Consider the following 27206-nt stretch of genomic DNA (forward strand, 5'->3'; position numbering starts at 1 on the left):
TGGCAATGGCTGTTGTGCACCAAATGATCAAATTTTGACATCTGCCAAGGGTTAGCATCTTTATAGAATGAAACTTTCACTCTACAGTGAAGTGTGCAATGATGTCAAACTTCCTGGCAGATTAAAATTGTGTGCCGGACTGAGAGTCAAACTTGGGACCATTGCCTTTCACAGGCAAGTGCTCTACCAACTGAGCTACCACAACATGATAGTACTGGCGGAAGTAGAGCTGTGAGGATGCATTGTGAGTCATTATTGGGTAGCTCAGTTCGTAAGAGAACTTACCCGTGAAAGGCAAAGGTCCTGAGTTTGAGTCTCAGTCTGGCACACAGTTTTAATCTGCCAGGAAGTTTGATATCAGTGCACAGTATGCTGCAGAGTGAAAATTTCACTCTGGAAACATCAAGCAGGCTGTGGCTAAGCCATGTCTACACAATACCATTTCTTCTGGAAGTGCTAGTCTTGCAAGGTTAGCAGGAGAGGTTCTGTGAAGTTTGGAAGTTAGGAGACATGGTACTGGTGGAAGTAGAGCTGTGAGTATGGGTCGTGAGTCATGCTTGGGTAGCTCAGTTGGTAGAGCTTGCCTGTGAAAGGCAAAGGTCCCGAGTCCGAGTCTCACTCTGGCACACAGTTTTAATGTGCCAGAAAGTTTCAGCATCCTTATATATCAAATCAATTTTGGCTGAAGCCACACCATCAACCACTCCTATGATACAGGAGAAACAAGTGCTGCAATCTCCAGTAGTTGGTCAAACAGTTCTGAAATGGGATCCAACCTTTTCCTTATATGACAAATCTCTCCTTAACAATAGCATGACTGGCCTTCTCTAATATCTTCCATGTGGTGGCAGTTTTAATGAAATGTGTCACTCTGGCAAAATCTGGTATTATGTCATTGTCCCAATATCCCACTAAAAAACTTAATGAACTTTCTTACCACATACCTTATCAAAACTGCGTACATGCAAGGCCATCTCCTTACTGTAAATGTGTTTAATGTGAAATTCTATGCCATTTCAGAAAAAACTAGTCCACCTACATATGAAGATAGGGTTGATGGTGTGACTTCAGCCAAGGTTGCGAGTTCTCAGCAGATGAAAAAATTTGATTGTTTTGTGCACAACAGCCAGTACTACAGGGAAAAATGGCATGATGTCCCATTGTTAATTTCACAGAAAAGAACTTGGATGATGTGATGCTGTCTGTATTGGGTAAAGGGCTCAATTTTGCACCTACACCATGTGCACTATCTCTAGTAAGTTTCATGAGTAGTGTTGACGAAGCTGTATGAAGTCTTCTTGTGGATGCTGCTGAATAAATAAGAAAGGACACTTACCGTGCACTTTTGAGAGTACCTCCTCAACACAGTAATATAACTTCTGAAGAAAGGGCTGCACTACAAAATCTCCGAGAGGATATAGATACAGTGGTGATGTAGGCTGGTAAAGGTAGCTCAACTATCTTGTTAACTCATAGTTTGTATTTGGAGAAAATACGTTAATAGAGTTTTTACATCATCTTAACTCCATTCATGAGAACATTCAATTTACTATGGAATTAGAGAAAGAGGGTTGTCTCCCATTCCTGGATGTTTTCATTAGACAGAAGAATGCTGCCTCTCTGTGACATTCTGTTTATCACACCAATTTGTACTTGCACTCTTCAAGTTGCCGTCACACATCCCAAACTATGAGCACGCTTAAAACCTTTGTACACAGGACCCATACAGTGTCAGATGCAGATAGTTTGCATAAAGAGCTTGCACATTTAAGGACTGTGTTCAGAGCCAATAGATACTCAACCTGGCAAATTAATAGGGCATTCTCAGCTACAACCAAGAACAGGGAAATGGATAAAGAGGAGAACACACCAGCAAAGTCTCTAGGTTTCCTTCTCTTTGTTGGAAATATTGCCTTCAAAGTAGCAAGAATCCTTAATAATTTTGAGGTGAAAGTGATTTTCCAATACCATCTAAGATTTCAGACATGCTTGGATGAGAGATGGATAATTTGTTACTGCAGAAGGCAGGAATTTACAAAATACCATGCCACTGTGGTATGGCCTGTATATGACAAACAACACACACACACACACACACACAGTGAATGAAAATAGCATAGAACGTAAATGTTGCACTCACCTTCTGTGACCCAGCAAGTCTGGAATTGTGGAACACTGTATCTCCAACATACATTCAATGGAATATGGCAAAACATTAATTTTGGCCATAGCAAAATCTTTTTGGGACTCCATTATAAAAGAATCCATTGAAATATGCATCGGAGAAAATCTAATAAACCATGACAGCAGCTCCCAGATGGATCAAGCCTTGAATCCAGTCATCTCAGAGATTTCTCCAGATGAAGATGCCAGAATACTCTGATGACTGCAGTGAGCATCAGTGCTGAAGAGAGCTGATCTTTGCAGTTCCACCAGTGAGAGCACTGCTGCTGGACAGTGTGGTCCTTTTGTCACTGTGACTCTGATGCATGTGTGGCAATACTGTCAGCACACTATATAAAGTGGAGCAGAGAATGTCTTCATCAGTCTTTGATAGCTCACCTGAAGGTGACTGGCAGGAGTCCAGTCAAAATATTGTGGAGTGAAGTTTATGACAAGCAGCTGCAATCCTGATATCTACTGAAATATTTACTTCACTGGGAAAATTTTAAATTTCACAGTGCTAAGATTACCTCTGCTGTTACATCTAAAGATGTTCTCACTCACTCTTATTTCTAGAGCCTTCTTAATTACTTAGTCCCAGTATGTAGGAGCCTGGGGCAAAACTTTTGTTTCATTGCACATTTTTTATGTTTGATTGTGAGGTTGCAGATTTCTCCAGTTCTTGATTTTTAATATCTCTTTGATGTTCTGCATAGTGGTTGGAAACGGTGTGGATGGAATGACTGATGTAATTCCTTCTCCACTCACAAAGGATGGTGGAAATCTCAGAGATCCTGAGGTTGAGACTGTCCTTAACAGTGTGTAGCATCTGCTTTATCTTCTGTGATGGATGAAAAATAGATATTACACCTCATTTTCCCAGGATTTTGCCTGTTTTGCTGGATGTAGCACAACAGAAAGGAAGTAATGCAATCAGACATTCACTATACAATTGTTCAACATTTTCACATTTCCTTTTCCTGAAGAAAGCTGATTTCATATCATGTGACCCATAGTCGTACTTTTGGAACACATAATTTAGATGATTAATTTTGGAATGCAAGTGGTCCTCATCAGAAAAAGTTTTTGCTATGTGTATCAGTGTATTTAAAGTTGCTCTCTTCTGGACTGGGTGGTGAAAATTCTGGGTGCTAAGATATAAATCGGTGTGCATCAGCTTGTGGTACACTGAGTGAACAAGACATCCATCTGACTTTCATTGTACCAAAACATCTAAAACTGGCAGCCTTCCCTCTTTCACTGTTTCAACATTAAACGGAATGTTTGGGTGCATACTGTTCATATGTTCATGGAAATGTTCAAGAGCTTCTGTGCCTTGTGGCCAGACCATAAACATGTTTTCAGCATAATGATAAAATGACAATGGACAAACAGGAGCCAAATTTAATGTACATTCCTCAAAATATTCTATAAAAAAGTTTGCTGATACTGGAGACTATGGAGATCCATAGCAATTCTGTCCATCATTTAATAAAATTTACTGACATACAAGAAGTTGTGATGACCATAGATTGGGCCTCCCAATAGTGACCAACACATCTTTGATATACATCAAAAGATACATGATATTCTATATAGAGAGTCTGTACAAAGCTGTTGTTGTTGTTGTTGTGGTCTTCAGTCCTGAGACTGGTTTGATGCAGCTCTCCATGCTACTCTATCCTGTGCAAGCTTCTTCATCTCCCAGTACCTACTGCAACCTACATCCTTCTGAATCTGCTTAGTGTATTCATCTCTTGGTCTCCCTCTACGATTTTTACCCTCCACGCTGCCCTCCAATGCTAAATTTGTGATCCCTTGATGCCTCAAAACATGTCCTACCAACCGATCCCTTCTTCTAGTCAAGTTGTGCCACAAACTTCTCCCCAAACCTATTCAATACCTCCTCATTAGTTACGTGATCTACCCACCTTATCTTCAGCATTCTTCTGTAGCACCACATTTCAAAAGCTTCTATTCTCTTCTTGTCCAAACTGGTTATCGTCCATGTTTCACTTCCATACATGGCTACACTCCATACAAATACTTTCAGAAACAACTTCCTGACACTGAAATCTATACTCGACGTTAACAAATTTCTCTTCTTCAGAAACGATTTCCTTGCCATTGCCAGTCTACATTTTATATCCTCTCTACTTCGACCATCATCAGTTATTTTACTCCCTAAATAGCAAAACTCCTTTACTACTTTAAGTGTCCCATTTCCTAATTTAATTCCCTCAGCATCACCCAATTTAATTTGACTACATTCCATTATCCTCGTTTTGCTTTTGTTGATGTTCATCTTATATCCTCCTTTCAAGACACAGTCCATTCCGTTCAACTGCTCTTCCAAGACCTTTGCTGTCTCTGACAGAATTACAATGTCATCGGCGAACCTCAAAGTTTTTACTTCTTCTCCATGAATTTTAATACCTACTCCAAATTTTTCTTTTGTTTCCTTTACTACTTGCTCAATATACAGATTGAATAACATCGGGGAGAGGCTACAACCCTGTCTCACTCCTTTCCCAACCACTGCTTCCCTTTCATGCCCCTCGACTCTTATAACTGCCACCTGGTTTCTGTACAAATTGTAAATAGCCTTTCGCTCCCTGTATTTTACCCCTGCCACCTTCAGAATTTGAAAGAGAGTATTCCAGTTAACATTGTCAAAAGCTTTCTCTAAGTCTACAAATGCTAGAAACATAGGTTTGCCTTTTCTTAATCTTTCTTCTAAGATAAGTCGTAAGGTTAGTATTGCCTCACGTGTTCCAACATTTCTACGGAATCCAAACTGATCTTCCCCGAGGTCCGCTTCTACCAGTTTTTCCATTCGTCTGTAAAGAATTCGCGTTAGTATTTTGCAGCCATGACTTATTAAACTGATAGTTCGGTAATTTTCACATCTGTCAACACCTGCTTTCTTTGGGATTGGAATTATTATATTCCTCTTGAAGTCTGAGGGTATTTCGCCTGTCTCATACATCTTGCTCACCAGATGGTAGAGTAGTAGCTACCAGATTATAATGTCCAGTGTTATACAATTAATGAGATATTTGGAGTTTCATGTCTCACTTTGTAGGCAGAGGTTTGTTCTATCAATATTTTTTGGTATTTGCAGAGATCTCTCTGACTCATGCCAGAGTCAAACTTCAAGAAATTCTAAGCAAGATGGGACCCCTCACAACCTGCTGCCCCTCTCTCCCACTTTCTAGCCTGCACACATATCACCCTCCTCCAAGCCACTAGCTTCTTATCTCCAACAAACCCTCCTCCTGTTTCTGCCTCATTCTCCCTCAGCCCATCCCACCTGACATGCACAATGCAGGTGCATAGGTACGTGTACGTGTACGTGTGTGTGTGTGTGTGTGTGTGTGTGTGTGTGTGTGTGTGTGTGTGTGCGTGTGTGGGCGCGCGCGCGCGCGTGCACGCGTGCATGTGTCTCATACACTTTATGCTCATTAATGAACAAATGTCATAATTACATCCTTCTCATGCATAATGCCTGCTCAAAAAATAATTGGTGTTACACAAAAATAATGTAGAGGATGCCTTCCACATAATCAAGTTAATGTCTTTCTCACTCACTCCACAGTTTTCTAAAACTGGCATAGTCAAATTTTGTATAGTAAAATAGCTGAGCCACACTTTTAAGAAATTATTTTAAATAATATATGGTTATCAGTTATACTGCACCAGAAATTTTGCCAAAAGGAAAAACTGGAGAAATAGGAATAGGTGCAAAACATAAGTATAACACAACACTTTGTCTACAATTAAGGAGAGACCAGCAAATGTACAGTTAATTTGTCACCTACATATTGTCACATATCAGTTTGCACCTTTACCTTCTTCATTTGATTTGTAATAGGTTTCTTTTTTAAGAAAATAATTACCAGCTTTTTACTGGTCTTAACATACCTTTGCCCTCAGAAATCCTTCAGAGAATAGCATAATTAGGCAGATCAGCTCCAAATCAGGAACAATGCATACCACAGGACGGAATAAAGCCTTTACTGATTCAGGTAATTCAGTGCGACCTGCATACCCAGGATTCATTGTAATGAATACACCAACTTTGTTATCCAGAGATATTTCTTTTCCTTCAAACTGTGGAACAATGAGACTATCATCACTGTGTGTCTGATGTCACAGTTCACCTAAATATAGCCATTGCACTTAAATAATGAGCAATACTGAAAGAGGTCAAAACTTGAAATGATTGCATTAATTTAGAAGAAAATAGGCACACAAATATATTTAACAGTTACAGAAAAATATAATCCACAAAAAAACTGAATATATATTGGTTAGAAAACTATTATGAGGTATCCAGATATTTGTGAGGGAACGATTTAAAAAATAAGTGCTTTGGATTTACATGCTGTAAACACTGCTTCAGAGGCATCAGATCTTTATGTGTTTGGAGATTGTCCTAAAGTTCTCAGAGTGTTGGTTTGCGGTTATGTATATAAGTTAATAAAAATCTAGAAAGAAATTTTCACTCTGCTGCACAGTGTGCATTGATGTGAAACTTCCTGGCAGATTAAAACTGGGTGCCAGATCAAGACTCAAACTTGGGATTTTGCCTTTTGCAGGACTGTGCTCTACTGTCTGAGTTACATAAGCATAGCTCACAACTAGTCCTCACAGCTCACAATTTTACTTCCACTAATATCTGCTCATGAAAGGGAAACTTCTAGAGTTCAAGTCTCAGTCAAACACAAAGTTTTAATCTGCTAAGAAGTTTCAAGTAAAAATCATCTGGAAAAATTCAGAAGAATGTAATAATTCACTACTAGTGAACCCAAGATATGATAATAACATGTACAATTCATAATAAAACAACATGCAGAGGTACTGAACTGCACATCTTATGCTTATTTCCCATGATATTCATTTTGTAGTGATACTTATGGGTAATAATAACTATGTAATTGCTGCATTGTGAAGTGCTTCACCACAACAAAAGAGATTAAAATTTATGTAATGTGTTTCTTTGTTTAGTATTGAAGCTATGTTTCTATTAAAGCCTTAAAATATGGCCTGCAAGAATAAGGTTGGAAATCTATGATTCACAGTAATATAAACATAAATTAGAAATATATATTCAAAAAGTAAACTAGTGTACATGGAGGATGAAACTAAGAATCACTGTTAACAGAAACTTTTTTATATAAAAATTCCATACCTTAAAAGATATGCATATTTGTATGGAAATGTATATACATTCACAAAGGTTAACTGCACATAGGCCTATACAAGCAAGAGGGGAATAGCTTAAATGGATCAACAAAGTTGCTTTCAAAATACTGTCTCACTGGATGTGAATATCTATTTGTGTGTGTCTGAAGTGAATGAGAGACACATCCTTGATTAAAACTAGTTCTGTTTTGTCAATTCTGTAGAAAGAAGCAGTTTATATGAATTGTTTCTCTGTACTGAGGTACTCTTAAAATTGTTTTGTATCTTAAGGTCTATCTTCATGAAGGTGTTTACAAAACTCAATATGTAAATTCCTCAATGGCTTTACTGAAAAATCATCTAATTCCTCCTTAAAACATTTTTGTAATAACTTAGAAAAATTCCAGCCCTCATAATGATAAAATTAATTCTGATATTGTAGATTTTTTCCACATTTGAGAATTAATCCAGTATAACTTGTTGGCGCACTGTTACTGGGGCAGTCAAACAGCACTTCAAATGTAAGGGATGATGAAAGATGAACTCTTAATAGGCAAATCAGTTCATAGGAAAAAGTAAAATGTTTTACAGGTCCCACTTACATAAAGTATCTTATGCATTTACCATCAGATTTCAGGCACGAAACTTTTCATGTAATAAACAAGCTTTTCCAAGTACACAAATATTTAATTTCTCAGGTTCTGAAATGTTTAATGCACAGCTCAGATTTTAATTTACAAGAAATGATGCTGACTACTTGACATGATGCCAGGAGCATAATAATTTTGAAAATCCACTGATGCAATACATTACTTTCTTAATAATCCATCTTTCAAATATCTATGTTCTGTCCAACTTATTGTTTACAGTCAGACGTTCACATACTATAAACATTATTGTTTTCCAATGTGGTATAGAGTGTTAGTTTTTTACTGTGGAGAATCAGTCTCAATTTCACTCAGCTCCTTTCCTTGAATTACTGATATAATTTTGATTTTCAAACTCAAATGTGAATCAGTCATTCTAAAAAGGAAACTGAATTTTAAGTGGGGGTAACTGCATAGCTTTTGCAGATGATGTTACAATACATTCATAAAATGGGAATTAAGCAGTTACGCAAATAAATCATTAGGAATGAATAATCAATAGACAAGGTTTCAGAATTTCAGATGAAAAAAAAAGTTAAAAAAAAGCCATTAATTAATGGAAAATGCACTAAAACACATAGAAACACTATATGTCAAATAGAATGAATTCATAAATTTATGTAGTTCTGAAACAGATGTTAAGAGTCAGTAAAATGGAAAGAGCATATGGTTTAACTAAAAACATTTACAACGAGAAATGCAACTCCAGAATTACTGCAACCTACATCCATTTGAAACTGCTTAATGAATTCACATCTCAGTGTCCCTCTACAGTTTATAATGCCCATATGTCCCTCTGATACTAACTTAATGGTTCCTTGATGTCTCAAAATGTGTCCTATCAAACAATCCCTTCTTTTACTCAAGTTAGCCACAAATTTCTTTTCTACCCAGTTCTATTCAGTACTTCATTAGCTAAATGATTTTTCCAACTAATTTTCAGCATTCTCTGTAGCACCACATTCCAAAGATTTCTATTCTCTTCTTGTCTGAACAGTTTACATCAATGTTTTACTTCTATATGAAGCTAAACTACAGACAATATTATGAGAAAGAAAGTTGCTACCCACCATATAGTGGAGATGCTGAGTCGCAGATAGGCACAACAAAAAGACCCTCACAATTAAAGCTTTCAGCCATTAAGGCCTTCGTCTATCTCTCTCTCTCTCTCTCTCTCTCTCTCTCTCTCTCTCTCTCTCTCTCACACACACACACACACACACACACACACACACACACACATTGCATGTGACTGCAGTTGTGTATGTGATTTGCATTTGCATTATTTGTTATTTCACTGTCCAAATAGCAAAATTCATCCACTACTTTTAGTGTCTCTTTTCCTAATCTAATTTCATGACTACTGAAACTTCCTGGCAGATTCAAACTGTGTGCCCGACCGAGACTCGAACTCGGGACCTTTGCCTTTCACGGGCAATTGCTCTACCAACTGAGCTACCGAAGCACGACTCACGCCCGGTACTCACAGCTTTACTTCTGCCAGTACCTCGTCTCCTACCTTCCAAACTTTACAGAAGCTCTCCTGCGAATCATGACTACTGCTTGATTTAATTCATGAAAATTTCACTACCCAGCATTGTTTTGCTTTTGTTGATGTTTATCTTATTTTCTCCTTTCAGGTTACTATCAATTCTGTTTAACTGCTCTTCCAAGTCCTTTGCTGTCTCTGACAGAGTTTAATTCCATCTCCAAAATTTTCTTTGGTTTCCTGTGCTACTTTCTCAATCTGCAGATTGAATAACATCAGGACAGGCTACAAGTCTGTCTTACCCCCTTCTCAACCACTGCTTCCCTCATGCCATTCAACTCTCATGCTGCCAGGTTTCTGTACAAATTGTATAACTTTTTACTCGCCCCCCCCCCCCCCCCCCCAAATGCCATTTTACCTCTACACTCTGCAACCTTCAGGATTTCAGAGAGTGATTCCAGTCAACATTGCCAAAAGGTTTATCTAAGTCTACAAATCTATAAATGTAGATTTGCTTTTCTTTAACTATCTTCTAAGAAAAACTCATGTGTTCCTTCATTTCTACACAACCCAAACACATATTCCTAGAAGTCACCTTCAACCAGTTTTTACGTTTTTCTTTATATAATTTGTGTCTGTATTTTGCAACCATGAGTTGTTTGACTGATAGTTCAGTAACATTCACACCTGCCAGCACCCATGTTCTTTGGAATTGGAATCATTACATACTTCTTGAAGTCTTAGTATCTTCCCATGGTCTCATACATCTTGCATGCAAAATGTTCTCATAGGTGGCTCTCTCAAGGATATCAATAGTTCCAAAGGACATCAGTATTCTGAGGAATTGTCACCTACTCCATGGACCTTGCTTCAAGTTATGTCTTTCAGTGCACTGTTAAATTCTTCTCACAATACTATGTTTTCCATTTCATTTTCATCACTTCCACTTCTCTTTGCATGACACTACATTCATTTCCCTTGTATAACCACTCTATGTATTCCTCACAAATTTTGGTTTTCTTTCTTTGTTTAGCACTAGTTTTCCACTGAGCTCTTGATATTCATGCAACTGCTGCTTCTTTTTTCTCCAATGATCTCTCTAATTTTCTTAAAGCATGTATCTATCTTTGCCCTAGTTACACAAGCTTCTATAGACTCACATTTATCATCTAGCCACTTCTGCTAAGCCACTTTGCACATTTTGTAAGTCTTATTTTTAGACATATGTATTCTCTTTAGCCTGCTTCAATTGCTGCATTTTTATATTTATCTTTTGATCATTTATAATGTAATTTAAAGGATGAAAAAATCTGCTTTAACCCCAGCTTTATACACCTTCAAAGCAGCTTTTACAGCTTCAAAGCACCCACTGAGCATATATCTGCCTCAGTTGTTCAACAGCTGCAAGCCATAGTACAAAGACTTCCCTCCTGTTTTAAAGACACCAACCATTTCCTAGATCATCTGAAAACTGTGCTCCTCCCACCCCCACCACACACCTACTATGAAGAATTATTCAAAGCAACCACCAAATGTATGTCTATGTTAGTTGATTAACACCCGCAACACATAGTACAAAGACTTCCATCCTCTATTAAAGATACCAACCATTTCCTAGATTGTCTGAAATCTCTGTCCCTCCCATTCCCACCACACACCTGATTTGAATCTGTATAAACATGGCTTTAAAGCACTCACTGAACTTATATCTATCTTCGTTGATCAAAACTTGCAACCCTTGGCACAAAGACTTCCGTCCCATATTAAAGAAACCAACCATTACCTAGATCATCAGCAATCTGTGCCCATCTCACTCCCACCACATATCTTGCTTGTCATCATTGATGCCACCTCACTCTATACTAACAACCCCCCTGTATATGATCTATATGCTGTTGAACATTTCTTCAGCCAGTGCCCAGCTGTTTCCAAACTAATGACATCCTTCGTGCTCACCTTAATAAACTTTATGCTTTCCAACAACTACTTTTCCTTTGAGGACCAGACATACAAACATATCAGGCGCCCAGCCATGGGAACATGGATTGCTCCTTCCAACAACAACCTTTTCTTGGGTCGCTTGAAGTGGGTTTTTGTAGGATCCATGAGCCTTCAGCCCTTGGTCTGGTTTAAATAGATTGATGATGTCTTTACTATGTTGATCCCTGCTGATACTGACCTGTTAAAATTCTTGGAATCTCTCAATACATTCTCCCAATTCAATTTCACTTGGTCTTATTACGAATCTGATGCCACTTTCCTTGATATTGATCTTATCCTCACTGAAGATCAACTACACACTTCTGCTCACATTAAAACTATTAATGAACAACAGTACTTACATTTTGACAGTTGCCATCCTTCCCATGTCAAATGTTCCCTCCCATACAGCCTTGACATTTCAGGTAAACATATCTGTTCAGATGCCACATTATAAAAAGGGAGAAATGGATAATGGAGACAATTTTAGATCTATTTCTATGCCATTTGCTAAAGTTGTTGAAAAGGCTGTGTATGTAAGGATAATTGATTATTTAATATCACATAATTTGCTATGAAATGTAGAGTTCAGTTTTAGAAAATGTTTAGCAACTGAAAATGCTATATCTCTTTTGTCTGTGAGGTAATGGATGGGTTAAACAAAAGGTTTCAAATGCTAGGCATATTTTTTGATTTAACTAAGACATTTAATTGTTTTGATCACAAAATTTTGCCCCAGAAGTTGGACCATTACAGAATGCGGGGAGCAGCTCACAATTGGTTCATCTCTTACTTTAAAAACAGACACAAAAAGGTCATTATCACAGTGTTGAGAATGGCTGTGAGGCTATGATGTGGGGTCTGTGTGGGGTATCATCAAATGGGGGGGGGGGGGGGGGGGCGGTGATCAGTGCTGGGGCCACTAGTGTTCCTTATTTATATAAATGATATGCCCTCTGATATTATGGGTAACTCTAAAATATTTCTGTTTGCTGATGACACTAGCTTGGTAGTAAAGGATGCTATGTGCAACACTGTCCCAGTTTCAGATAGTGCAGTTCATGACATAAGTTCATGGCTTGTAGAAAACAAACTAATGCTAAATCACAGCAATACTCAGTTTTTTCAGTTTCTAACACACAATTCAACAAAACCCAATGTTTTAATTTCACAGAATTGGCATATGATTAGTGAAACTGAACAGTTCAAATTTCTAGGTGTTCAGATAGACAGTAAGCTGTCATGGAAAGCCTACATTCAGGATCTTGTTCAGAGACTTATTACTGCCATTTTTATTATTCGAATGGTATCTGAAGTAAGTGATCGTTCAACACAAAAATTAGTCTACTTTCCTTATTTTCATTCACTTAATCATGTTGTTGTGGTCTTCAGTCCTGAGACTGGTTTGATGCAGCTCTCCATGCTACTCTATCCTGTGCAAGCTTCTTCATCTCCCAGTACCTACTGCAACCTACATCCTTCTGAATCTGCTTAGTGTATTGATCTCTTGGTCTCCCTCTACGATTTTTACCCTCCAAGCTGCCCTCCAATGCTAAATTTGTGATCCCTTGATGCCTCAAAACATGTCCTACCAACCGATCCCTTCTATATTATATTTTGGGGTAAATCTTCCCATTCTAAATGGATATTTTTGGCTCAGAAACAGGTGAATCTGTTAATAAGTGGAGTAAGTTTGTGAACTTCTTGTCGACTGCTGTTCACTAGTCTGGGTAATTTGACATTGGCCTCTGAATATATACATTCTTTACTGTTGTTTCTTGTTAACAATAGCAGCTTATTCTAAAGAATAAGCAGCTTTCACTCAGTTAACACTTCGCAAAAATCCAAACTGTGTTTGGATGAGACTTCCTTAACTCTTGTGCAGAAAGGTGTGCAGTATACTGCTGCATCCATTTTCAATAAGCTGCAACAAGAATTCAAAAATCTTAGCAGTAATCCACGCACTTTCAAATCAAATCTGAACGTTTTCCTCATGGGTCACTCCTTCTATTCTGCTGAGGAGTTTCTTGAAAACTTATGCTGATTCTTATGTTATATTGTTGGTTGCCTTTACTTAAACTTATGGCTTGACATTTTTGGGTTCATAAACATTTTATTTTAATCTGTTACTACTTTTATGTTGTAATTCCATATAATGACACAGTCAATGACTTTGGAGATTTGCTCCTTAATTTAGTCCTATGGAACAAGACGTGTAAATAAATTTTTAAAAAAATGCAGACTCCTTACAGCATGTACATCACCATTCTCACCTCAGCCTTCATTCGACATAATTACCCCACCAGCCTAGTTCAAATGCAGATTTACCAGGCCATCACTTCCAATCCTGACACTGCTGATCCCTCCAAAAACTAATTTTGGAGCACACCACCTATCACTCAGTATTATCCTGGTCTTGAAAGTATTAATCAGTGACTTCAACAAGGCTATGTTGTCTTCCTAAAATCATGCCCTGAACTGAAGTCCATTATGTTCAACATTTTGCCTACCATTCCTAGAATAGCTTTCCACTGCACCCCAGTCTCCACAGTATCATTGTCAGACACTATGTTCCTTCTAGACCTGTCTCCCTATCCTAGGGCTCCCACCCTTCCGATCATCCCTACTGAAAGACTTGCCCTATGCATCCTCCTACCACTATCTATATGAGCCCTGAGCCCTGTAATTGCCAAACATGTACTATCAAAGGGAGCGACACCTGTGAAATGATACATGTTGTATACCAGGTGTTACATAAACAATGTTTGGCCTTTTACATTGGCATGACTACCACCAAGTTATCAGTTAGGATGAAGGGGCATAAGGCAGAGGCTGTACACCAGCAGCACATAATATCCTGTTGCAGTGCATGGTCTACCATGTGACAGTCATGACCTCAGTTTCACCATACATGCCATCTGAATTCTTCCTGCAAACACCAGATTCTCGGAACTCTCAGAACTTGTGCTACAACGTATCATTGATTCTTGCCTCACACCTTACCATAATTTACATTAATTTCTTCTGTTTCAGCACTTTTCACAGGAACTGTTCCTTTCATTTTTTAGTTTTCTACACCTTTCAATTTCCTCTCCCTTGCCCCCCTCCCTCCCACCCCACCCCCAATCCCACCCACCTCTATCACATATATTGCACTTAGGTCTTCATTCTTATTAACTTGTGAATGAATTTTTGGCAGTAATCTGTCTTGTGTGCTACCCTATCTTCCATCATTAAGCTCTCAGGTTTTTAAGTCTCATCCAGTGCAGTCCCCAACAATCAGTCTTTTCTTTTGATCCCATCTGGTACGTCTTCCCTGACCCAGGGTTCTAGGCAACTTTTCCAAACTCTACCCCTTTTCTTCAACCCACCAGCCCTTTTCCTTCATCACTCTTCCATCCTCTTCAACCTTTCTGCCAGATGAAGGAACCACTGCCTCCAAAATCTTGCAAACTTTTATACCTTTATATTTGTTTCTCCTGCCTCCACTTGGTGAGCAGATTTTTTATCTATCCAATTACATTATATTTTCATCAATAGATACATTACCTTAAACATTATATAAGAACATATACTAGACTTTGTCTTTTACCTATTCAACCTTCTATGGCCTTGTTTTTTTCATATCTCAGTGCTAGCCATTCATCTTCCACTCTGTTCCTTTCTCCTATTTCATCCAATAATGGTGCAATGTTCCCTGTAGAACATTCAACAATCTTTGGTTTATCCAAGTTTCATATTATACCTTTCTACAGGTTCTTCAATTTTAATCTACAGTTCATTACCAACAAATTATGGCCAGAGTCCACACCTGTACATGGAAATGTCTTACAGTTTAAAATCTGGTTCCAAAAATCTCTGTACTACCATTACATGATGCAGGTGAGGGAACAAGTGTCATCTTCCAAATACAGGTATATCTGTCTCTTGGAGACTTAGGTAGAAGATCTCTCCCATACAAGGAATCTCAATCACTTCAAATGGGTCCCATATCCATTCATATTTCTCTGAAGTATGGAAGTCATTATAGCATAGTGGTTTTAATTTATGCCTATCATTATGCTGAGGGGGACTTGAGGGACTGTCTGGGTCTGATGACAAGGCACCTAACTCCATGATGTCCTCATCATCAATCAAACATATCAGTATCATACTTGATGGTGCCCAGGACAGCTTTTGACCAAAAAAATCATCCTGTTTCCAAACCCATTTATGCTTTGAGGATGAAGGGGATAGGGGAAGTTCAGAAGTACTCTGTTTTTGTGGTGTCTTGCCTATACTCAATGTTAATGTTTTGCAGTTCTTTTGTGTTGTGGTTGCCTGGGTTGCAGTATCTTTGCCCTGTTTGCTTCTGCACATACAAGTCAAGATACAGGTGGTTGGTTCTATCCTTCTGGGTGTTGTTTGCCTTGGAACATCCACCTAAGTCTTACGCTTCTTCACTAAGAGAGTATTGGAGGTGGCAACGATGGGGCGATTCACTGACTTACATACTCTATTGGCTTCTGCATAAGGAATGTACTTTGTAACTTTTATTATTTTTTTTTTTTTTAATTTTTCATTCTTCAGTGAATATTGGGAATTTCGTGCTCCAGCTGATGCAGATAGCTGAATACAGGCAGTCATTGCCAGACTTGTGGAGTTCTCACATTCCCATAGTCTGATTCATCTCCAGGCTTCATGTTCTGTGGTCAAATTGCTGGCATAAGTAACATGTCATAGGGTTACGTACGTAGGATCAAACCTGAATCCACAGAAATCTTCAACACTGCTTCACTACTGCACTGCACAATGGCTGCTGATGTATACCTGGAGCTTATGGTTACAGAGTACTGGCAGTGTGACCTGAGTTTCCCCTGGCATATACAGTGTTCAGATAGCTTACAGGAATGCTGTTGGGTGATGTCGTCAACAACACCTATATTTCAACAGGAGCACATCCTGCCATTGTCAAGGCATAACTGCAGCAAGTAAGTGCTGTGCAAAGGAATTTAAAACCTTGGGTTTCAGAGAACTGGAAAGATAACACACACACACACGCGCACACACACACACACTGTAAATACTAACACCATCCAAAGTTATCAGTAGATAGGAATGAAGGAGGACACCAAAATAGTTCAAAGAAGAACAGCTCATTTTGTATCATTGCAAAATAAGGGAGAGAGTGCCATGGATACGATACACAAATTGAGATGGCATTCATTGAAAGAAAAGCATTTTTCATTGTGGCAGGACCTTCTCATGAAATTTCAGTCACTGACTTTCTCCTCTGAGTGTCAAAGTATTTTATTCGCACCCACCCACACAAGGAGAAATGATCATCACAAGAAAATAAGAGAAATCAGGACTCATATGGAAAGTTTAAACATTAATTTTTCCCACACAGTATTTGAGAGTGGAACGATAGACAAGTAGTTTAAAGGTGGTTCAATGAACCCTCTGCCAGGCACTTATTAATTGTGAATTGCAGGGTAATCATGTAAAAGTAGATAAATGATGTACACAGCATTGTTACTGAATGCAGAATACCAGGTGAGTAAATCTACAAATCCCAGTCATTAGCTGCATTACTTCTTTGTTTAATACCTTCTTCACAAATATAAGAATTAATGTGTTACATTCACATGTTCATCATCTATGTTACTGTTAAGTTGGTTGCTTAAATTTTCCAAATACTGTAAATCATATATCAAATACTAGGTATATGATCAGATTTATAATAGTCTAAGAAGTCTCCAAGTCATTTTACTCACATTGAACTGTGTCATCTTCTTGAGCAGAGCACTACGAATAGTCTGAAGTTGTGTTGATATTACTGACAAGACAGAAATATTTATTCGGTTGAATTCATCAAAGCATCCCCAGGCACCACTCTGTGAGAGACCTGCTAATATAGTGCCCACTGCTTTGAAATCCATACCTTCACCACAGTTTGTGACTATGCACAAGAGCCCAAGTGCTTTTGCCAAGTCCTTAGTTGTTTCAGTTTTTCCTGTCCCTGCAGGACCTATAAAGAAAAACACAAATTATTCAACTAAACCTTATTACAAATAAATCAAATTTAGAAATTAAACATCACTATGGTACCCAAGTTTCATGGATAGCAGGAGTTGTGTGTGTGTTCAAGTAATTAATGTTAACATTATATGAACGTCTTCTATGCTTATAGTAAATATAAACTAAAAATTCACTGTGGAGAACAATGAGCCAATGAAGTACTGCACAGTATGGACATGTGAAACACATTCAACAGACACAAATGCTATATTTTACCCAACATGAAAAACTTGATGCACAAGGCACTGTAAGTCCATATGAAAACAGCATAGAAATGTGATATCAAATTGAGAGCAAATGACTGTCTGTCTGACTGCAGCCTGGTATCAGTGTACTTATTGTCACCATCATTGTCAGCAACAACAAGGATAATAGGAGACAAAAATCTGTGGAGTCTCAAGAGCACTGTGCTAGATGCTTTGCATTTCTTTATTTTTGTAAGTGGTCTTCCTTGCTTTACAGGCACAACCATCTGATACAAAAAAACAAAACAACAATCAAGGCATTTGTATTAGGATTATGGAGAAGTTCAGGACTAAATAAATTTGATCATTGAATCCTTGGAATAAATATTGATAGCACACTCAATTACATGACAGATACTGGAACTCTGTAGAAGACTGGACTCTGTAGCATTTATTATTTGAATGGTAAAACTCATTTGTGAAACAGAGGCAATTTTAGAGACATATTGCACTTATTTATGTTAAAACAAGATTAGCAGCATAATATATTGGTGTTATAACATCCAGCAAAGAGAGTTGTTATTATTCAGAAGAGGGTCATCAATTTCATGAACAGAGTTCATCCCACATGCTCCTGCCAGAATTTATTCAAACAGTTGGGAATCTCATCAAGTCATGCCAGAACTTCTATCAGGGATATCCTTAACTGGGGAAAAATCACAAATTATACAGATTCAATGGCATTTTGTGAGAATGATACATGAGATAAACTTAATTTACACAGAGAGACAGAAACCTCAGCATGGCAACAAAGGAGTATATTACTCTAGTGTCAAGACATACAATGTCCTATCAGCTCATATCAAATCTGTTAGTGACATCATATAACATACCGCAAGTTAAAAAGTATCAGTAATGATCTGCATACTACAACATAAAAGTTATGAGCACTGAATGTAATAAAAAAGCACTTGTATGTATTATTGTGTAATGAAATGTTTATTACCATTATAATATTGTGTAGGTAGCAGTGATCCAATGTACCAGCATTTGTAAAACAATGTAATGAATCTACATACTGTTCAGTAAAAGTCTACATGTCCATAGTAGGTTTTTGAAGACAGGTAGTACTACATATCTACTCATTGATAACACGATTCCCGTAAGTTACCTGTCGGTGATTTGTAGGTGTGGAGCTGGTGACTCAGTAGTAACCTAGTTGTTTTCCATCAGGTTCAGATCAGGTGAATTTGGTGGTCAAGACATCAAAATAAGTCAACTATCATGCTCCTCAAACTACTGGAAAGGTAAACTGCTGCAGGGTCCAATACTAAACAATGTGTGCTGAACTGTGTGCTCCTAAACACTTGCTCCTGCACCAGCATTGTACTCTGATATCAGAACCACCATAGATAACATACTATTCTGTTATATAGAACATCCAAACCTCTGACCTCCATGTTCTGTGATGAGGCATCGACTTCCAACACCTGTTTGTCTACTCATAGCTCCATTGTCCTTCAACCACTTTCCACAGATGCTCATGACAGTAGTACATGAACAACTGACCAGCTTTGCCTTTTCCAAAATGCTCATTTCAATCTCCAGACCACAGCAATCTGCCCTTTGTCAAAGCTGCTTATTTCTGAAAATTTCCACATTTGTAGCCTGTATTGTTGCTAGAATGACTCCCCATTCATCTCTACTCTGGTTATATACTTTCCTTATCATGTCACATCCCTGCAACATCACCACACGGCACTCAGTCTCATGGTGGGCACTGGTCATAATTTTTTACCACATCAGTGTATGACACATTCCACATATAAGTTATATGCTTGCAGATGGAACCACAACACACAAAATAAATATTAAAAGTTATTTCTGGCGTGTTTCAGTTTCATGTCACACAAGAACTATGTTTTTTTAGCCATCAAAACTTTCTTTCTCTGTGTTCTGTGTTGTAATTTATTAGCATATTTGGTACTATGATTCCATCATTCTTTTCATGAGTTCCTTACATGTTTTCCATCATATCTACTCCTAGTGATTTAATTTGGTTCATTATATAATCTATCTGATACCTTTTAGTATCTCCAGGATTCTTCCAAGTATACAACCTTCTTTTATGATTCTTGAACCAAGTGTTAGCTATGATTAAGTTATGCTCTGTGCAAAATTCTACAAGGCAGCTTCCTCTTTCATTTCTTCCCCCCAATCCATATTCACCTACTATGTTTCCTTCTCTCCCTTTTCCTACTGACGAATTCCAGTCACCCATGACTATTAAATTTTCGTCTCCCTTCACTACCTCAATAATTTCTTTTATCTCGTCATACATTTCATCAATTTCTTCATCATCTGTAGAGCTAGTTGGCATATAAACTTGTACTACTGTAGTAGGCATGGGCTTTGTGTCTATCTTGGCCACTATAATGCGTTCACTATGCTGTTTGTAGTAGCTAACCCGCACTCCTATTTTTTTATTCATTATTAAACCTACTCCTGCATTACCCCTATTTGATTTTGTATTTATAACCCTGTATTCACCTGACCAAAAGTCTTGTTCCTCCTGCCACCGAACTTCACTAATTCCCACTATATCTCATTTTAACCTATCCATTTCCCTTTTTAAATTTTCTAACCTACCCGCCCGATTAAGGGATCTGACATTCCACACTCCGATCCGTAGAACGCCAGTTTTCTTTCTCCTGATAAGTTATATGGTACTGGAATTCATAAAGTAATCTCACCATTTGTGCTGTCAGCTCCTTTATCTGCTGATGATTTGTTAACATGCAACATTTACATATAATGAGCAATTTTATCACAGCTGTTGTCCTGTAGAATGCATGCAGTGCTATTCATCTGATGCTTCCACACCAACTCTTGCTTATATTCCAGAGATGTTAACAGTTTAAAAATGTCCCAACACTTTTATCATTGGATGTAAAAATAATATTGAAACACGGTATAAAAATTTGTGTTTCAACAGTCAAACTCTATTGAAATAGTTATTAATAGAAGACTACTGGAAGTTAAAGAATATTTGTAGACATCACCCAGAAAACTGGTTCTTAGAACTTTGTAAGTTGACTTTTCACAAGATACTTGGTGTCTTTGTTCAAGTGAGGGCAATATAAGAAGCTTTAGAGTGTCACTTTACCAAGAGGTTTTCAACATTCTGGTCTTGTTTCTATGAATATAGTTTCTGTGTTATGAAAACATGAAAATGTGCTACAGTCCATTACAAATACAAGACCAAAAGGCACAAAAAATTGCCTATTCTGCAGTAAATTAGGGAAAACACATAACTATATTTGTTACTGATTTTGAGTTATATGAGGGCTGTTCAAGAAGTATCTGACATTTTTTTTATAAAATCAATCTTTATTCAGATACAATTGTTTGAGACTATCTCCTTTAAAGTTGTACCCTTCAGCTGCTACATACCTCTCCGAATGCTACTGCCACTGTTGGAAACATCACTGGAGAGCCTCTTTAGGTATAGTGCACAGCTGCTCTGTCAAATTCTTTATAATGTCTTCTATGATCTGAAATCTGGTCCCTATTAGTGTCTTTTTCAGTTTAGGGAAAAGCCAGAAGTCTCTCAGTGCTAGGTCAGGGAAACAAGAAGTCTAACAAACCACAATCATGTTGTGTTTGGCCAAAAAGCTCTGAATTAGTTGAGTTATTGTGGTGTAGGTGCCAACTGCCTACTTCCCACAAGTCTAGCTGTTTGCACCTCACTGTTTCACGAAGGTAACATAATACTTCTTTGTAGGACTCCTTACTGACATTAATACTTTCTGGGGTGTACTCATGATGGACCACACTGTTGAAGTCAAAAAAGATGATCATCATGACCATTACACTGCTGAAAGCAGGCCATGCTTTTTTCGGTCTTGGGGATGATGGGTGCTTCTATTGTGATCACTGGATATTTGTCTCTGGGTTGTACCCATAAAGCCAGGCATCTTTATCAGTAATCACTGTGTTAAGAAAGTTAGAATTACTGTATCTGGCATATCCTGTGTGATCTCCAAAAGCAGTTGGTTCTGTTCAGCTGTTAGCAACTTTGACACAAATTCTGCTGAGATCCTATTGAGTTCCAAATAAAATGGAATAAACAGATTCAGTACTAATTTTAATCTCATCTGCAAGTTCTCTGATCATGATTCATCTATTGTGCATCACCAGGTGATGAATAACAACCTCATTTGCCGACATTGAGGGCTTACCTGAAAGTGCTTTACTCTTCACTGATGAACGGCCATTTTTGAAGCAGTTGTACCAGTCCTTTATCTGTTTGGTACCCATTGCTTCATCCCCAAACACTTGTGGAATACTGTTGATTGTTAAGCTAACAACAAAATGTGATGCAATAACATTGTTCCATTTTTTCTGTCATTCTGTCCACAATACAAAATCCAGTTACTTCCATTCATGCGTGTTCACTTGTGAGAGGCTACTGAGCAGCTGCTTGTTGCTGCAGTCATGAAAAAAGCAGGCACTCACACTATGTATGCCTACAAACATAGAGAGCACACAAGCCCTGATGCCATTGTTGGTTTCAATATTAAAAGATAGTATCAGATACTTTTTAAACATCCCTCATACAGTGTGCAAAATGCAGGACACATAGCCACCACTTTTGGCAACAACAATGGCTCAAACACACTTCATCAAGTCGGACTAAGCTTGGGTGACAGACATGAATAGCTAATTTCACACTGCGTCAGCTCTATGTCCACACTTCATCAACTGCTGTGGCTGACATGTAGTAGTGTGCCATAGCCTCAGCAACATATGACCAAATGTTTTCATTGGGCAAAATATCTGATGAACATGCTGGCAAGGAGAACAGCTGAACACACTCTATATCTCTGTATCAAGGTAGGTCAGGATGGCATAAAACAGTTGTGGCCTTGCATTTTCTTATTCAAAGACTGTGTCAGAGAGACCTCGAAGATAGGGCACTGCCAGCAGCCTTATTGTGTTAGAAATGTGACTGCTGCTTTTCAAATTATTGGTTATGTCAACTAGAGGTGATTCTATTGTGTACCTAAGTGCAAACCACACCATCACATTGATGATGGGCCTGTACTATGATGATGATGAATGCAATCTAGCAAAGTTAATTATATTTGGGGCCTCTACACATGTGATGCTCTATACGTAACAGAAATTTGTCCTGTGTCCAGTAGTGTCATTGGGTGCAGCACTGTTGGCATATCTCTCTCTGCTGCCATGTCTACAGGAGCCACAACAACAGTCACAAAACTGAGAGTATATGATGCTCCATACTGTGTATGAGAGTATATGCCCATTTCCTGACTCAAGATATGTGAACATGGTGTATAGTCCTGCACACATAAGCAGACAATATGTCTCTTCTCTCAGGCACTAGTCAAATGGAGCCATTGAGTTCTTGTATGGTGCAGAGCCGGACTTCCGAATCTTTTCAGCAGGTGGACCCCTTTTTCAGGTGAGAATCCGTGGCAGAGCCCTTGTCAGTCAAGCACACAGTAACTGCTGAAATTCAGCATGAAGCCAATAGGAATTGAAAATTTCTTAACACAAGTGACATTTTTTCACTAACCTCTTGAAAAAATCAATATTCTTTGGTTTAAAGATGAATGGAAGTAACCTGAAACGAATGATGTTGCCATTTGTCTGAATTCCCACTATATTCAGATCCTAGCTGTTGGATTTACTCTCATTGTTCAACACACTTTAATTGAGTGGAGGGGAATATATTGCAATGAAAAGCAACTTTTGTTTTTAGAACAAAAATATCAAAACAACAGAATTCAATTAAATATTAAGTAACTGGTGGAAAATACAAACAAAATACCTGCAAAAACTATAGTCTGGGAATGTTCATTGCTCATCAACAAAGGAAATTTCATTGTTCGATATGGCAGATGAGTCTGTAGGAATAATAATGGAGGCTCAATGTGAAGTTATGGATGTCAATCTTATTGGATGGGTGAGTGACTTCAGCTGATGATATATACGATATTCCTCTTGAATGCTTGAATCTTATCAGTGGCCGTGACCATTCTTATACTTTTCCTTGCAGTAAAATATTCATTTTGCTCATTTTAGTGAAAAAGTACCACTACAGCTGTATATTGAGAATGTCTTTATTCTATCATATGACTAGTTTCAGTGACACATTACCACCGCCCTCAGGACCCATCACTGCCAAAAGATTATTTGATTTCCTGGCACATTTAGTGTGTGATCCTTGTTTCTAGCACAAGTATTTAGTGTGTGATCCTTGTTTCTAGCACAAGTGGTCTAGCTTTGATCAGGAGCCTATACTCGACACCACGTTGTCTCCAGCAGGAGATTTTCTTAAGATACTGCTGTGGTGATACTTTTTCTCATACTTAATGTGAAGGTTGAGGGTGCACACTTTTGAAAAGTCAGGTTCAATACTTAACAAATGGAAAAAGATGTCTGATTCAGCATCTAGATAGCTTCAGTACTTAGTTTTGATGGCAGTACAGATTGAGAATCTGGATTTGTACACGTACGTAGTGACAAATGGTAGTATAACGTGTTTTGCTTTTTCAACAAGGGAGTAGAATTTTTTGTTTTTCAAATAGATCCAAAACTGTGAGTAACCATCACTATCAAAAGTAGATTTCAAGGTTGAGTCTGTGGCAAATTTGTATCAACAACTCATATCCATTCAGTGATAGAATATTCTGTGTTTTGGATAAAGCAAATGGGTTAACCACGCATTCATATTCCTGCAGATTCTGATCTGGAACTATTTGGAAATAATGCTCCATTGATGATATAAAGCTTTGGAGATGTCTGAGGATTTCATGAAACAAATTGTTCCCATGCTCCAATGTCTTGTCTTTAAAAACAAAAGGGGAGAAGAAGAAAACACTTGATTCCCCTCCTTGCTTTGCCCAAAAATTGATTTTCCTCTTAAATGCTTGAAACTTGTCATTGGATGTGACCATTGTTATACTTTTCCTTGCAGTAAAATATTCATTTCACTCATTTTAGAGAAAATATCAGCCAAATAAGCAAGTATACATTACCAATTTTCGTCATTAATAATGTCTGATAATTTGGTATTATGTTCTAAAAGTAAAGCTAGGACTTGTAAACACAATTCATATAATCAAGAGAGTGCATTCCCATGTGAAAGTCACCTCACTTCTCTGTAGAGAAGGGAATGATGAAGGCTCCCATATCTTCACACAGGATTGCGAAAAGTCTTGACTTCAATCGCTATGATTTTATATAATTAATAATTTGGATGGATTTATCTAAAACTTTCTTGAAGGAAGCAGCCATCTGATTCATAGCTAAAGCTAACTAACACATTGTTTTATGAGGATTTCTGCAAAAGATTTCTGTGTATCAATCACCATAAGCCAGTAGACACATGACGCCTGGAGTGTTGCAGAAACAGTCAAGCATGGAGGCCACATCCACTGACACTAACCTATATGCAGGTCCCAACTTGGGAACTGCAGCTGCTGCTTGGGAACACAACCTGAGATAAACATTGCACCTGTCTTTGCCACTGAATTACTTATCAAGAAAGAACCTTTTAATCAATTTTCATTAATTGCTTTTGCATGGAGTTTTCATACAGTGTTGAGAAGCAGCTAATTCAGTGCTCTTACTCGTGAAAAAAATCAAACTCTTTAGTCTGGAAGTCTGGGTGAGTACTCTCAAAATAATGGTGCAGTTTAACTGGAACCATCAAACTGTTTAGGAGGACTTTCATGTGAATTACACACAGAGCTTTACCTTGCTCTCTCGATAAAGCCCATTTCTAAATAGCTTTTGTTGTACTTACAGTTCTTAGTTATTCCACTTCCACAGGGCATTGCACCTATAGAGTACTTGCACAGAGCTCTCACATAATAAATCTGGTTGTGGTGCTTCATGTGATGGTTCTTCATTTGGCTGTCCTCCCTCCACATTAATTTTAACCAGTCACTTTCCTTGCCATGAGGGTGATGGAGAAACTGCTCACTTCTTCAGTGATCCTTACTTCCACCACCGATCCATGTTGGAAGTAATAAACTGGTCAAAAAGTGAATGATGAAACAGGCAGTGCACTCATGAAGGAAGTTTAACACTGAATGATGTCTCAGATGCCATATGTGCCAGTGTGGGCTCTGATTTGTCGAGTGAGTGTGCACCATTTCAGAATATCATGTGCAAAAGGTTCCTGCATATCAATCACCATGAGCCAGTAGACACATGATGCCTGGAGTGTTGCAGAAACAGTCAAGCATGGAGGGACACATCCACTGACACTAAACTATGTGCAGGTCCCAACTTGGGAACTGCAGCTGCTGCTTGGGAACACAACCTGAGATAAACATACACATATTTTCTGAATGAAATAAAGATAATGTTGATGAATTTGTTTTTTTATATTTTTTAATTAATCATTTTGCTCATGCTTTTACAAGTTTTGGTCAAAAGTGGCTCCCTAGAAAGAGCCGGCAGACCCCTGAGGGGTTTGTGGACCGCACGTTGGAAAACCCTGGTATAGAGTATGGCCTGCCTGAACCCATCAATTTCAAAGTCACATGACAGGCATAGGATCTTCACCAGCCTCAGCAACAATATCGCAGAACAAGAAACCACAGTTACAAGCCATGATACTGCCACTGTAGCTTGTAACTGTTCCTCCTCCTTACAAGAGGTGTAATGTGATCTTATTACAAGCAACTAATACTCAAATGTGATTTCTGTATGAGAAACCACTGTGTAATTTTTCCTTATGTACAGAATGCAGATGGCATTACTCATACCTATTTTGTGCGGTTGTGCTGAAATGTTAATCTCTTGAATATCCAAGCACAGAGAACACTTCAAGCTAGTTTAATATTTTTTGTGTGCTAAAATAATTGTGTTGTGGTTTTAATGGCAAAAATGTAGTTATGAACACTTTGGAAGTATTGCAGTAGGGGCTGCGGGGGTATTTTGTACACAATATCTTACACAGTAAACTGCTGTTTCTCTGTATTCTACCAAAGGAGCTCATCATTTACCAAATCAGCTAATATCCCATACAAGTTGTTCAGAGCCTGAACAGTAAATTATCTAGTCATGTTCAGTAGACGCAGTATGCCCTATATAATTTTCACCTAGTCATACATACAGGTATTTAACTCACATCACGGATGCCTAATTGTTTCTATTTTCAAGTCCAGGCATGGAGACAGATGACCTCCCCCCTTCTGCTAGGCTAGTGGTCCCTATCACCTTCCTAAGAGCCAAGCATTTTTCAAAAGATTTAGAAAACCGAAATCCAGGTAATTTCTTCTATGATTGGTTCCCAGTGTGAGGTCGCTATATATGAAAGACACTGGTTGTTCCCAAAAATAGGAAGATTGGAAGGAGGAGGGGGAAGGGGGGAACCACAGACGAAATGACATATTTTTTCTTCCACTTACCAGGAACAGTTCAACTCAACTCTGTCAATTGAATTAATTCAGT

At 38.2% G+C, this 27206-nt stretch overlaps 1 protein-coding gene and 1 non-coding gene across 2 annotated transcripts in view; both read right to left on the reverse strand.

Moving 5' to 3' along the window:
• The window catches only part of LOC126263364 (dynein axonemal heavy chain 10), a 1742213-nt gene that overhangs the window by 730937 nt on the left and 984070 nt on the right, over window positions 1-27206 (reverse strand). Inside the window, exons 35-36 of the mRNA XM_049960456.1 lie at window positions 17223-17476; window positions 6088-6276 (exon numbers count right to left, since the gene is read on the reverse strand). Of these exons, the coding sequence (XP_049816413.1) occupies window positions 6088-6276; window positions 17223-17476 (443 nt within the window). The remainder of the gene's footprint in view (window positions 1-6087; window positions 6277-17222; window positions 17477-27206) is intronic.
• Trnas-uga (transfer RNA serine (anticodon UGA)) lies at window positions 9389-9463 on the reverse strand. Its single transcript has one exon. It is a non-coding gene; the product is annotated as a tRNA-Ser (tRNA).

The sequence above is a fragment of the Schistocerca nitens genome, chromosome 6 (genome assembly GCF_023898315.1).
Source record: "Schistocerca nitens isolate TAMUIC-IGC-003100 chromosome 6, iqSchNite1.1, whole genome shotgun sequence".
Classification (NCBI taxonomy): Eukaryota; Metazoa; Arthropoda; class Insecta; order Orthoptera; family Acrididae; genus Schistocerca; species Schistocerca nitens.